This window comes from Palaemon carinicauda, chromosome 41, assembly GCF_036898095.1.
Source record: "Palaemon carinicauda isolate YSFRI2023 chromosome 41, ASM3689809v2, whole genome shotgun sequence".
In the NCBI taxonomy this organism is placed as follows: domain Eukaryota; kingdom Metazoa; phylum Arthropoda; class Malacostraca; order Decapoda; family Palaemonidae; genus Palaemon; species Palaemon carinicauda.
Genome location: NC_090765.1, coordinates 13,466,132 through 13,479,909, shown reverse-complemented (window position 1 = coordinate 13,479,909; position 13,778 = coordinate 13,466,132). Strand labels below are relative to the sequence as shown.

The 13,778-nt window shown below is 37.4% G+C and overlaps 1 protein-coding gene across 3 annotated transcripts in view; it reads right to left on the bottom strand.

Annotated features, from left to right (window-relative positions):
• LOC137632204 (uncharacterized) overlaps nucleotides 1-13,494 on the bottom strand; it is a 110,869-nt gene extending 97,375 nt beyond the window's left edge. For all 3 annotated transcript variants that reach the window (XM_068364089.1, XM_068364090.1, XM_068364091.1), the window contains exons 1-3: nucleotides 13,012-13,494; nucleotides 5,679-5,865; nucleotides 4,676-5,289 (exon numbers count right to left, since the gene is read on the bottom strand). In XM_068364089.1, coding sequence (XP_068220190.1) covers nucleotides 4,676-5,289; nucleotides 5,679-5,865; nucleotides 13,012-13,356 — 1,146 coding nt within the window. In that variant the 5' untranslated portion in view covers nucleotides 13,357-13,494. The remainder of the gene's footprint in view (nucleotides 1-4,675; nucleotides 5,290-5,678; nucleotides 5,866-13,011) is intronic.
• Between the last annotated feature and the right edge of the window lie 284 nt (nucleotides 13,495-13,778).

The following is a 13,778-nucleotide window of genomic DNA, read 5'->3' as shown; positions in this document are numbered from 1 at the left end:
AATGAATTCACTCCCCCAAACGTTCACAGGCGACCACTCCAATCTGAACAAGGGACATCCTGTATACTATCAACCCAGTTGCAGAAGTACACAGGTAATGATGATAAAGGTTTGCTTTATTCAAAGCAAGGACCGTATTCTTCTCCCGGCTTAACAGGTCAAAGACATGTCTACCCACAGAAACATTACCACCAATGGACAAGCAAACAACCAATCTGAAAATTACAAATTACAGCCAGACAACTGTCAGTTTAACATCAGAGTTGAAGTAAATCCCAAGACAGGTTTAAGATTTCCATTACGTATAGGAACAATAATTCTGCAAATTGTGTACGTAACTTCTTTTCCCAGAGCTACGTCTTAATAGCATCACAATCAAGAGGTAAAGGTAAATCACAAATAAACAAAACTACTACTTCCTTCGCTAAACTTACAGCATCCTAAAATAATTATGGATAAAATTACCACTGTACCAACCTTCAACTGCCCATTTTGCTTCCTTTGTTATATTGCAGTATCGAGTTCCTCCATATTACCCATTTCTCCAACAAACACACTTTAGGTAATCTAGCAAAAGTCTGGAGACCTTTAGACCTAAGTAGATCCTATATATTTACAAACACATGGACCTCCACTGGTAAATACAATACACTTCAAATTGCCCTCACCGACCACCTCAGCAGTTTTTATAAATTGTTTGAAGTGAAATTATCAAACTATCCTTTTCAGTGGAGCAAGGAACCACTCCATAGGTGGCAACCTCCAAATAAGCTTTTACAGTCAAGGGCAGATTATTCTCCTGCAACCATTAATTGTAATTCAAAAAAAGACTGGTAAGAATCATAAGCTCCAGTGATTACTTGGCTCATACATCGCCACTCTTCCGGTCTCTCTCGATATTGAAGCTGGAAGACACTTATAAGCTCTCCTTAATGAATATGATGTTCCAAACACTTATTTTGAACAAATTTCCAGATTTAAGACTAAAAATAATTCAGGAACAATCAGTTCATCCATATGGAACAAGAAATTCAAACTTAACTCTTCCTTTCATACGTATTAATAGATGCGAGCAATCGTATCTATACCAAGGTATTAAACTTTGGAATACTCTGCCCGCTTATCTAAAGGCACTGCTTAGCTTTCGGTCTTTCAAGATATCATATACAAATCTCCTGTTATCTGGGTATTAAGCTTTATTAATAAATATTTATACTTGCCTACCTAACCACAACGCAAGTATGTTTCATTGTTTAGAATATTTTTTTATTTGTAAAACTAGTTCTTTTACGGAGTCTTTTGCTTAATATCTACAATTCTTCAATGTAAATATCATTAGCTTTCATATACCATCTTTCTTTATCATATAAATATGCTTTTCCATTTGTTTTTAGGCTAAGATTCTCATTTATATGTATCTATTTGTATACTTATGATTATGTATATGTATGCGTACATTTTGTATATCTATATCCATATTTACTTTATTTTTTATTTTTACTTAATTGATATTTTGTTGTATTACTGCCCGAAGAGCTCTGCTCCACATGGGCTTGGACGGAGTCTTTTTTTTTCTTTTTGTAAATCTTTGATAAATATTTTTTGTCCAATATTAACATTATTATTATTATTATTAACTCAGACAAAACCAAGACCCTCGTCCAACATCCACCAGGACTGATGCTCCCCAACTTCAATACCACAGTGAATGACCAACCGTTAGAACAGGTGGACCAGTTCTCCTACCTAGGGAGCATCCTAACATCAGCTCCCACAAGCAAAAAGGATGTGGAGAACAGGATCAGGGCAGCCCACTCCGCCTTTGGCCGACTCAACTGCCGCGTATTTAACAACCACGCACTGACAATGACCACCAAAATAATGGTGTTCAGGGCAGTAGTCCTCTCCACGCTCCTGTATGCATGTGAAACATGGACGCTATATAAAAACGCAGTAGTCCTCTCCACGCTCCTGTATGCATGTGAAACATGGACGCTATATAAAAACGATCTTAAAAACCTAGAACGCTTCCAACAAATGAAACTGAGGCAGATCTTGAAAATCCCCTGGGAGAGCCAACATTGAAGTCTTTGAACGTGCCTCGCTGACCAGCGTGGAGGCCACCATCATCCACCACCGCCTCCGCTGGATAGGACACGTGCATAGGATGGATCCATCTAGGCTCCCAAAGAAAATATTCTACGGAGAACTGACCCAGGGCACCAGACCACGAGGAGCCCCGAAAATGCGCTATAACGATCAACTAAAGCGCACCCTGGCTCTGACATCGATCCTTCCTCATGGGAAGAAACAGATAGGGACAGGAAAACCTGGAGGAGTACAGTACACCATGGCACCGTGGACTTCGAGGAGAGGAGGAGACAAAATGAGGAGGCTAGGAGGAGAAGAATGAGAGAGCGATTAGAACAGCCCCGCCCACCACCTACCCTCCCTTGTGAACAATGTCCGCATCTCTTCCACCACAGACTAGGACTTAACAGCCACATCAGGCATAAGCACCCACCCCACAGATAGGAGGCTGATGGCTAACGACAGAACCCAATACTCGGACACGAGTGGGCGCCGACGACAGTCATGGTGACAAGCTGGAAAGGTTTATTTTAGCAATGAAAGTTAATCACAATGCTGGGGAGATTTTATCCTTGGTAGCAAGTTGGCCAGGGCACCAGCCATCCTTAAGATACTGACACTGGTTATTGGGCCCTTGGACTGGCCATAGAGCTACATAGGATCCTTCTCCCTGTGGTTATTAATTTGTGGGGCCCATTCCATAGTCTCCAATGTCCTCAAACTTGACAATGAGATTACCAAACAATTCCTCTCTCAAGGGATTAACTTCTGCAACATAATTATTCAGGATACTTTCCTCCTAGAAAGTGTAGCTGTGGCAAGATCTTCCAGGACAATCAAAAATCAAACCAGTGTTAGGTGCTGGGTCATGCCACTGCCTCTATACTATGGCCTTTCACCATCTTGAGGGTACACTTGGGCACACTATTTCTCTTCCTCACTTAATTGAGCTTTAATTCTATATGCACTATTTATTTTAAATGTTACTGGTCTTTAATATTTTATTTCAATTGTCAATTTTTATTTCTTTTCATCAACAAGCAGTTATGCGGGAGCCTCTGACCTTATAGAATCTGGCTTTTCCAACTAGGGTTGTAGCTTGGCAACTAATACAAAATAATGATAAATCCTGGACAGAAGGAACTAAGGCTAGACACAGCTCACAACAAAAGCTGTGAACAAACTTGTTTGATCATGGACCGGAGACTAAATGGATAAAAGATTGGTCGTAAAACCCTATGAAAGTAATTCTAGAGTGGTCTCAAAGTGAAAATATCACAATACTAACTTGTCATACAAAGGCTAGTGCTTGAAGATTGGGTTAAATACATTTACAACTTAATTTACTGGTGATTATCACATTTCAAGTGTATACAGTATAGTGATAAGGATCACTTTGAAGGCAGAACCCTTTCTGAAAACTTGTGCAACAGTTTTAATTCTCCAGGAACATAACTGAATAGCTTCAACATGGTCTCCTGAGGATCTGGTATAATATCATTGATATTACAAAAAGTAAACCCAAGCACCAAATGAAATTTGACAATATATGGTTGTGAGCCTACCAATGATCATTTGGTAAATTGCATTTGATGAAAAGCTCTACTAGCAATAACAGATCAAGACTTGAAAAGATAAGTATCAAGAGTATCTCAAACACAATAATAGAATTTACAGTTATTCAAAATGTGTTAAATATCTGCATGAAATAAATAAGGTTTGGAAATTCAGGATCAAGTGCTTTACTAATTTGTGTATTCTTCCAGATTATACGTGCTTGTCATACAGAATCATTGGTCAGGAACTTGTGTACTACTGCTGCAGTAGTTTTCTTGCCCCACATTTAAAGGATCAATGTCACAATTGTATTACACATTCAGGCATAAATGTGACTGTACAGTGCATACCAGGTATACTGGATGACATTCTATAAATTTTGTTCACCAAAAGCTGTTTCTTACATTATGTAGGAAAATAAATCTAGGATATATTAAATAATAAATTTTATTGAATCAAATACTGTATATATATAAATATAATCATGCATGATACAGTTTCATGCCAAATTTGACAAAGTAGAAACACTAGTAAAGTCTCAGTAAGGTACTATCACTGTGATGGGAACCAAGTCAACCCTACCACAGTGGTAGTTCCTACCTGGGAAATTACACCACTGGTATACACTGACAAAACCACTTTGACAGGCTCCTAATGTGGCGTTCAAATAAACATTCCACTTCAAAAAATTTAATGTTGGCATGAAATGTGAAGTCTTAACTGGCACTCTCTTACCTGATAACGTGAGAATTCTAACGCCGATGAATGTACTTAAGCCCCTTGGATGAGTGTGAAATCTCTAGTCATGAAAACTAACCACATGCACCAGAGATACTCACTCAACAAATGAGCTTAGTTATTCCCCTGCCGCAGATCCAAGATGCCATTTGCACCAATAGGTACTATATACCATATAATTAAATCTTTTAACCAAGAATTATCTACTTACCATACTATTACAAAATCTGCAATACTTCACTTGCTCTACTTTTATATCAAATACCAATTGCAAACCACATATACCTACCCTGCATAGTAGTGATAAAGTCTCCACTTCGGCACTTGGGAGGTCCTTCTTGCGAAATACCTGAGAAATATTGAAGATGGCGGGAACTGCAGTGTCACATTTCTCAACTGCATCTTGAAGCTTAACCAGTGCCGTATGTGGTTTTCCCAACTTAAACAAGCTCAAGCCTATCAACCATGACACCCAGGCCTGTAATGACTTTCCACTTTTTTCCAAGTCTACTTCATTCAACAAAACTAAGGCTCCATTGTAGTCAGACTCTTTGTAAAGTTTGCAAGCAGATAAGTACTGAACAACAACACCCACATAACCATTTTGTACTTGCAAACTAAATGGAAGTCCTTCAAGCATCATGTACGAAGCAAACAACATTCTTTTGAGAGAGCTCATGTTCTCTGTAGGCCCAAGGACATCTATGAGCCACTGAGGTACCCCAAAATCTGAAGACCACTCATCACTCCCAGACAGGCATCCCTCTATTTGGGATTTTTCAACCTTCTCTGGAAGATGATTGGCTGTACAGAGGAGCAGTAGAGTGAAGCTGGCATTCTTCTTTTTCTCAGTAATAAGAATATCCAGGTCTCTCAGACTGCCAGTTCCAGTGTCAGCTATCCCTGGTAAAAAAGAAGAAAAAATTGATAGGATATATAAAATGAAGTCCGTAAATCCAGTATTAATAGTTTTCACTACTTGCATATATTTAGTCAGCTATATTATGGTAAAAATTAAGCTTCAATCATTAGGATCATGGAAAAAAACAAATTTCAATCTTTACTTAAAAACTTTAAAGATTAAATATTTGGTTTCCAAGTTTGGAAGAGCAAGTAACAGGCCTCAAAAGAGGGGCTGGACTTACAGTGGCGTATTCATTTAGGGGATACCAATGAATGGGTTTATTTGATTGTCTAAGATACTAAAACATCAAAATTATAAAGAAATAAAAGTCTGTATTCCAGCAACACTAACTTGAAAATTAAGATAGGGATTAACAAAGTTGACTTACAACGACCCATGAACTCTGTAGCAACTTCTTCCGCAAACTGTGCTGTAATGGATGATGGATAGTGCAGAGTAACGTAAAGAAGTGTAAATACTGCCTCGCACTCTTCTCCCCATGACTCGCTGGTTGGAGTAAGCAAAAACTTCCTTGTGACACAATCTAACAGCTTTGGTATAACAGCACTGTCAATCTGCAACACAAAGAAGTTATTAATTCTTGTGGAATGTTACCAACTGTTTAAAAATGTCAAATATTAAACAAGGCAGTGTACTACACGCAAACACCAGAGACCAGTTATTACGTAGTGGGCTCCAACGATGCATTGGTCTAGACTTTATTCTTGCGTCTTCTTTGCGACCGTGAAACAATCAGTGCAGCACGGAGATACCAGACGCATAAATACACACACCTTTGCAGCCATTCAAATAACAACAACTTTGGTTATAGGTTAGCTAGCAAAAATATTCTTCTCCAGGACAAATACATTATGAGCATCACGACATTTCCAAGAGGTAATTTGGACACCAAAATCATGACAAACCTCGTGCAATTGCAGCTTTTAAGCCACCTAAGGTTAAAGACTCAATCTTCTATAAAACATTTCCCAAATTTTTGACCAGTATAATGTTAATATTTCCATTGGCAAAAGCTCCACATTAACAATTAAAAGTTTCAAATGAAAATCAAAATTTCAGTTTGGAGGGAAGTAACATCTAAGAAAGTAAGACCGTAAATTGCTCCCAGCATTTCTAATTTTTAAACACTAACAAACAACTAAAACCTTAAATTAAAGTCAGTTTTATTTGAAGTATTTTTTCTAAAAACACTTTAATGACCAGGTATCATTCTAAAACTGCCTTTTAAATATTACCGAAATCTAAGTATAAAACCATCCAATAAATTGAAATAAATAATATTGTTGAGAACATCAATTCGTCCAAATAAGAACATGTGAACTCATCTGCATTCTAAATAGTTGAACCATTGTGACTAAAATTATCAACAGGATAAAAAAAAAAAAAAAAAATTAATCTTGCACATTATTTGCTATAGGTGAAGTACTGCATTGGGAAAAGAACATTGCAAGAACCATCAAGCATAGTCATTGATAGAAAATTTTTTTACATAAAAATTAAAAAAAAAAAAAAAAAAAAGTTTAAAATTAACATTTCAAACCACACTGAAGAGGTTATTCCAATATTGTAATATAAACAAGACCTCCATAGCTACAATGAGGGAAACCCAAGTAGTGAAAAGCCTGCAGCTCGCCCTTAAGAATTTAGCAAAAAGGAATCACAAACCAGATAAAATGTGGGTACACTTCTAGAACAGAACATTCATTAGCATCTTGAGAGAACAGCACTATCCACCCACAGTGATAATTAGCAATTAGTTCACTTTCAACCGATTATCAAAATCCAAAGATAAAAATAAACTACCTTACTGGTCCACTGCATCGCCTAAAATACAATACAGCAGTAACCCCTGCATGAGAATAACAATAACTTTTCCCGCCATTAGTTTGAAATATGGTCCTAAAATAATAAATGATATATCCAAGCCTCGGCAGCGTGAATTAAAGTAGCCCCTGATTACAGATAACAAAAATATAGGTATATCAAAAATTTAACAAGGCCTAATTCATAATATTCTTTTAAAAAAGGGTCTAACCAAAGTTCATACTTTATAGATTTTTGTAACATAAATTGATCAACCAAGGGATTTAAATTTCCAAAAAAAGATTCTATAAAATATTGTTAAATGATCAATACAACATCCACGTGGTTGGGACAGGGAATGGTTATCAAACTTTCTACATTATTATGTAAATTAGTAGAAGTTGGATTAAAAATGTCAAAACTTGTACTACACGCAAACACCAGAGACCAGTTATTACGTAGTGGGCTCCAACGATGCATTGGTCTAGACTTTATTCTTGCGTCTTCTTTGCGACCGTGAAACAATAATTGCAGCACGGAGATACCAGACGCATAAAAAGTCAAATAAAATGAACTTTAGTTTTGTAACCTTGAGAATTACTAAAAACAGCAATTATTCCTAGAATATAAATAAAATTTCAGCTTACCTATACAACTTTATTATGATGAATGATCCTTTGACTAATAAACTTTAAAAATAAAAGAACTATTTAAACAAATCACGCCAGTTAATGTTGAGAGCTTGTCAACTGGCAAGTATTTTTATCCCCCCCCCCATTTGGTTACTCTTACTACTGTAGAAAATACCACTGCAATATACTTGAAACTAATTAAGAGAATAAATTTCCTTGTGTTTTTTTCCCTCCTTAGTAGGCATGCACCGACCTGGTCAATCAATCAACAGTTTCAAGATGCATGATAGAATGAAGCAAGTTTTGAATTGGCAAGGTTACAAACATTCGGAACTGCATCACAATCGCTCGCCATTCATTCCTTTTAAAAATATTAGGATGAATTTATTTAGTCATATTTATACATATCGCATATTGAGAGGGCCAAGAAAAAAAACTAAATTCATAAAGCTATACTTAGTAATAATAAAAAAGAACATTCAATTCGCCAATCTAATGATTAGAGCGGTCTCTTGGGAGTAACGCGCTGTGACTTGGTAAACTGCCTAGTCTTTGAGTAAAGGGTCAAAACTCACTAACTACCCTTAATACGATATAAGGCAGGCTTATACTTAAAAAATGTTACAAAAGGAAACTTTCACGGAAACAATGAACAATGAACTTTATATATATATATATATATATAACAGGTTACAGGTCATTATCCTTCTAAGATTTTTTTCAGGAAATGTGCTTTTCATGAAATTATGTAGCTAAGATATACCCTTAATCATAAAATTGCAATACTTATCACAAAGAATAATGAAAATAAAAGAAAAGCAGCATACTTTCGAATACCATGAAAAATATCTACATTATGTCACATTTTAAATATACCTGGGGGTTGAAGCTGCAGTATATGCCCCACAAAATTCCGTCGCCGCTATAGAGTCCTTTCAATACACGTCATCGAACTTCCGGTCCGCCATCTTGGAGGGCATACAAAGACGCGTTCAGTGAATAGCTATGGTTGAACTGTTGAATATTTAGCCATTTCATCACATTCACATTCACACAATGCCCAGTTTTTGCGCTATTGTTGGCTGTGGGAATCGAGGACGAAGAGAAGACAAGAGTTTCTACCGCATACCGGCAGTTATTCAGAATCAGGACAAAGATACAGAAGAATTATCCAAGTGCAGACGTGACTTGTGGTTGACCAGAATATCACGGGCTGATCTACGTGAATCCTCACTACCCTACGCACGTATCTGTTCTGATCATTTCATATCAGGTCAGTCTCGGCTAGGCCCTAAAAGTATCATTATTCCTGTGTAAACATGCTATATCCGATCGCATGGGTGACTTCAAAAGTATCATCATTAGTTCAATGTGTAGTGTGTGTGGGGGAGGGGGCATCTCAATTTTTAAACATCAAAGGGGCATCTCAGATTTACAAAACAAAATTAAAAGCACCCATATTGGCTATATTAACAAAGGCTACTTACCTAGGTCTCTCTTTCGCCAAGGTGCTCATGCCTATATATAATTAAGTGTATATTTATATTTATTTTAATGTGTATTAAATTGTGCAGACATACAGGCCTATGTGATGAATAAACATTGATTATAAATAATAATAATATCTGAAAGCTGGTTTAACCCGAAGGGGTCTTCAGCTATATATGAAACATTGAAAAAATAATTAAACTTGCGCATTTAATTGCAAGGAGGCAAAACGATCATCCAAGAGCATTACAATAGAGTTTGTCCATCATATGTTTATATGTATATAAGAAATTATAGCATTTGTAACCAAACACAAACACAATGGTTAGGCATGAACTGATAAAGATTTGACATAATAATGCAAAACTTTTACATACATTTTGACAATAAAGAATTATAATACACAAGGTTAGGCTAAATGATCAATATTAGCATTATAATTATAAACACTCTCTTCATCGGCCCAGCGTTTATCTAATTTTGGGCTTGAAAGCATTAAAGGGAAAAACAACAAATTTTGGAAGCAGATTATTCAATGGAAATGTATGCCCACTCATGTTCTGGGTTGGCCGACAGTACCAAGTAGTTCACCATATCAATGTATGAAATACTGAGAAAATCCTCAATATTTTGACTGAATGAATTCTGCATCTGGTATGGATCTAGGCCATCAATTAGATCGAGTTTCTGCTTGTAAAAACGCTTATCATCCCCTGACAATTGTTTGACAAAGTCGCTCTCATTGTCCATATTCGCTGTAGCAGCCGCCATGTTTTCGCTTTGTATGCCCTCCAGCATGGCCGCCGGCGATTTCCAGTGACGTCATTGAAAGCACTCTATAGTATGTGGCCTACCTTAAAAGGCACGCTACAAGTTAGTGTACCAACTGTGGTACTACTGATTTAGTGTTCTACCCTAAGGCAAGTTATTTCATAGTTTAGTTGCCCTCCATATTTGTTATTCACATCCATCTCTTTAAGCTCTTGGTACCTTGGCCCTCCCTTCAGGTCATCTAACATGGACTTCCTGTTAACTCATAGTTAAAAAAAAAAAAAATTACTCATTCTTTAATGAAAGAATGAAGTTATTTTGAAAAACCACTTCGTTTCGTTACCCAAACCCTAAAAGTTTTTACCAAGAGAATTTAAGTTTCCGCCAATGATGAAAGCGCAATGTTATTTTCATGAGGTCTCCTACAAGACCAGGGTTCACATGAGAAAATGTGATGGTCTAGCAAACAAGAAGATGCCAGATAAACTAATCGAACTGGGAACAAAGCTTTCCACATATACAGACCTAAATTATTACGACAAGGGCTCCAATGACAATGGTTGATCAGTCATTGATGTGAAGTATGATCTACAAGTATTGGGGAATAAGGACTTAAACAAAGCGCACCGAACCCTCACCAGTACAAATAGAAAGGTGCGCTTTGCTGGTCGCAGAAAGTACTACTTTCATATTAGACAGATAATGCACCAAAAATATCATGAGTATTGAGAATAATCACAATCATAGATGGAGAATTAATGGGCCATGGGTCGATTTAATCATGACGAGAGGTACCTCAAAGTGGAGAACCAAATCAAATTTAGTAACAAGCATACATTGGGGTGGAAGTTGGTTCAGTGAACCACTGCCGTGCCAAATTCAGCATCTACAATTTCAAAATGAAAATTTACCATCAGCAACAGTATATCCTGACTACTACCCGTATTCAAAGTCGAGATCTTAGCTGGAAAGCAAAATCTGCATTGAGAATATGGTATGGAGTTTAAATTAGTCACTTAAAATAGAGCATCTATTAAATTGAACAGCTTTAGCATCTATTTATAATTATAGAATCCCATACATATTGAATTGGATGTGTTTAAATTGAGAAAGAGAAAGGGAAATAAAAAAAAATTCAACGAAATGCCTACTACTACCGTCTATTCTTACCAAGATAAGACGCATTCAAACCAGGTAGGCCGCATACTATACCTAAATAAAATAAAAAGGTAGGCTACATACTATACCTAAATAAAAAACTAGGTAGGCCACATACTATAACCTGTATCTAAGAAATTCTTTGAATATTACAGTCAGGAAGCAAACACATGGTCGACTCGTCAATAGCCTAGGTTAGGTTATACAAGAAGTATAAGGAGGGTTTTTTTTTTTTCAAGTGATATAATTTTAATTATATTATTGCCAGAAGAGCTCTGCTCCACATGAGCTTGGACAGTCTTTATTGTAAATATTTTGTATTTAAATGTTTTTTGACCAATAAACATTATTATTATTATTATAAATGTGGCTTTTGTCATACCTTTCAGAAATTTAGATTTAAAAGTGAAAACATGAGGTTCCCACCAAACACATTTGGGGTAGTTTGTAGCGCTACGGCCAAGCGTCCTAATTTGCTTATTATCGCTCAGATTGTTATCTTGTATAGAATAAAAAAGTTTGGAAATGGTCTACGGATCTTAAATATGCTGTGTAAGGGGGGGGGGGTTTCCGAGGGGTGCAGTCCCCCTGGGTAAGGATACGGCTTCTAGCATAGGTTAGGTGGCTTTTTTAAGTTAGCTTCTCCCGTCGTACTCTTAGGTAAGGAAACTGTTGTGTAAGGGGGGGGGGGGACGAAGCCCCTTGGGTAAGGATACGGCTTTTAGCATAGGTTAGGTGAATTTTCTAAGTTAGCTTCTCCCGCCAAAATAGTTTTTAGAACGACGGCCACAGTTCAGTATATTCCTGTTTTCTACGGGATCTGGCCGTCACCCTACAAACGCTCCCACATTTGCATCAATACAAATAAATCTCCAACCCTTATTTGCGGCATAAATTGTCAAAATACTTGAAAATACTAAGGTACAAAGAAATAATTTTTAAACTATCTTTTGTTGAAACTAATCTTACACAAATTACATATACAAACTCGAAAGTTTATTGCATTAATATGGTGCTCTAGTAAATATATACCAAATTTGAATTAGTATAACAGTATATCCCACCCAACCAAGACACTTTTTCTCTACTTTCCCTAGCTGCAAGTTACCCATACGATTACTACACAGTTAGAAGTTCTTTATTCCAATCCCCGCTACATAAACATTCAACTACCATTACTTCCCATTCTTCTACAAACAGGAACGATTTGATACCTTGCAAAGGAAAGAGTTCACTCAACAGCTTTGTTGGTATGGTTTGTTCCATGTGAAACTCGCGTTACACGTAAAAACTATATTCAGAAACAATAATTTACTCTAAAGGCTTTGCGAACTCGTATCCGAGCATTTTCTACAACTAAAGAAATACATTTAAATGTGCAAAGCCTAGCCAAGTCAATATAATCCTGGTAGACCTAACTAAACATCCCACATGGATAACAAATGATTATTAAAACGTGGAAGAACCCAAGGCCCTTAGCCCACACAAAAATTCAATTAAGTTCAGTTTAATGGAATAGGCCGTAGCTATGCAGCGAGGTTAAGGCCACTCAACCCTAACAGATCATGCGAGCTTTAGGGTAATGGCCTACGCCTAAATATCTTGGTGGTCAAGTGGGTGGTTTAGTAGGAATTGGTGGACTGTATTCCCAGAATTTACTGTAATCGACAAGATTTTGCAAAAAAGGATCAATATTTTAGCATGTTTACAATAAAGGTCATGAGATGTAGCGAAGGAGCAATTTCACACTATAAACACCCCACTACACGCTATCTTGCGTGGCCTCCCAACGAACTTCACACGAAGTCAAGCGTACCATTCGATAATGGCACGAAATTGGATACTCACCAAAGCTTTGAAGGCGAATCTCCTCAAATCTACGAGAAAATCCGAAGGTCGATCTCGAAGTAGAGGAGGAGGAGGTGGTAAAAGAGTAGACGACGTAAGTGCTGGTGGTGAAGGAGGAGGAGGTAGTCGAGGGGTAGGAGTAGCGTGAGGAGGTGGAGCAGGCGACGGCGTGGTTGTATCCCTCCGTTTGAACGCCGCCGATGACGATGACGCCGATGATGACGACGCCGCCTCGACCGTTACAACGCCGCCACTCCTTTGTTTCTTAGGCGTCCATCTTGTGGCACATTTCTTCTTTTTGGAGGGGCTAGGGGCGTTGCTGGGGCTTTCTTGTTTCCTCTTCATAGCCTGTCTGTTAACACACACACTAGTGCAACTTGTTGGCCACTACACGCCACATGCAGGCGTGGAAATGCAATAATGCAAGAGCGAGCGGTTGCTTGCTCATAAACGACGCATGCTTCCCGCGTCAGAGGGACTCGGGAGGGAGGGACATCTACCGGCAAAACCACATTTCAACTTTCTGACGTCATCGGTTTTGGGTGTTTCGAAGCGTTCGAGATGGTTTAAAATAAGCGTAGATGTACTTTATATAATTAGGTTCATACATTTCTTATACATTATCTAGGTAATTTTGCGGTAAACATCTTTTTTTTTTACAAGGATATAGTTCTCTTGGGAGGAAAACAATAATGGGCTTAGGAAGTTATAGTCTCAATATTTTTCGTAGGCTCGAGACAGTGTTAGAGTTCTTCAAAACAAAATTG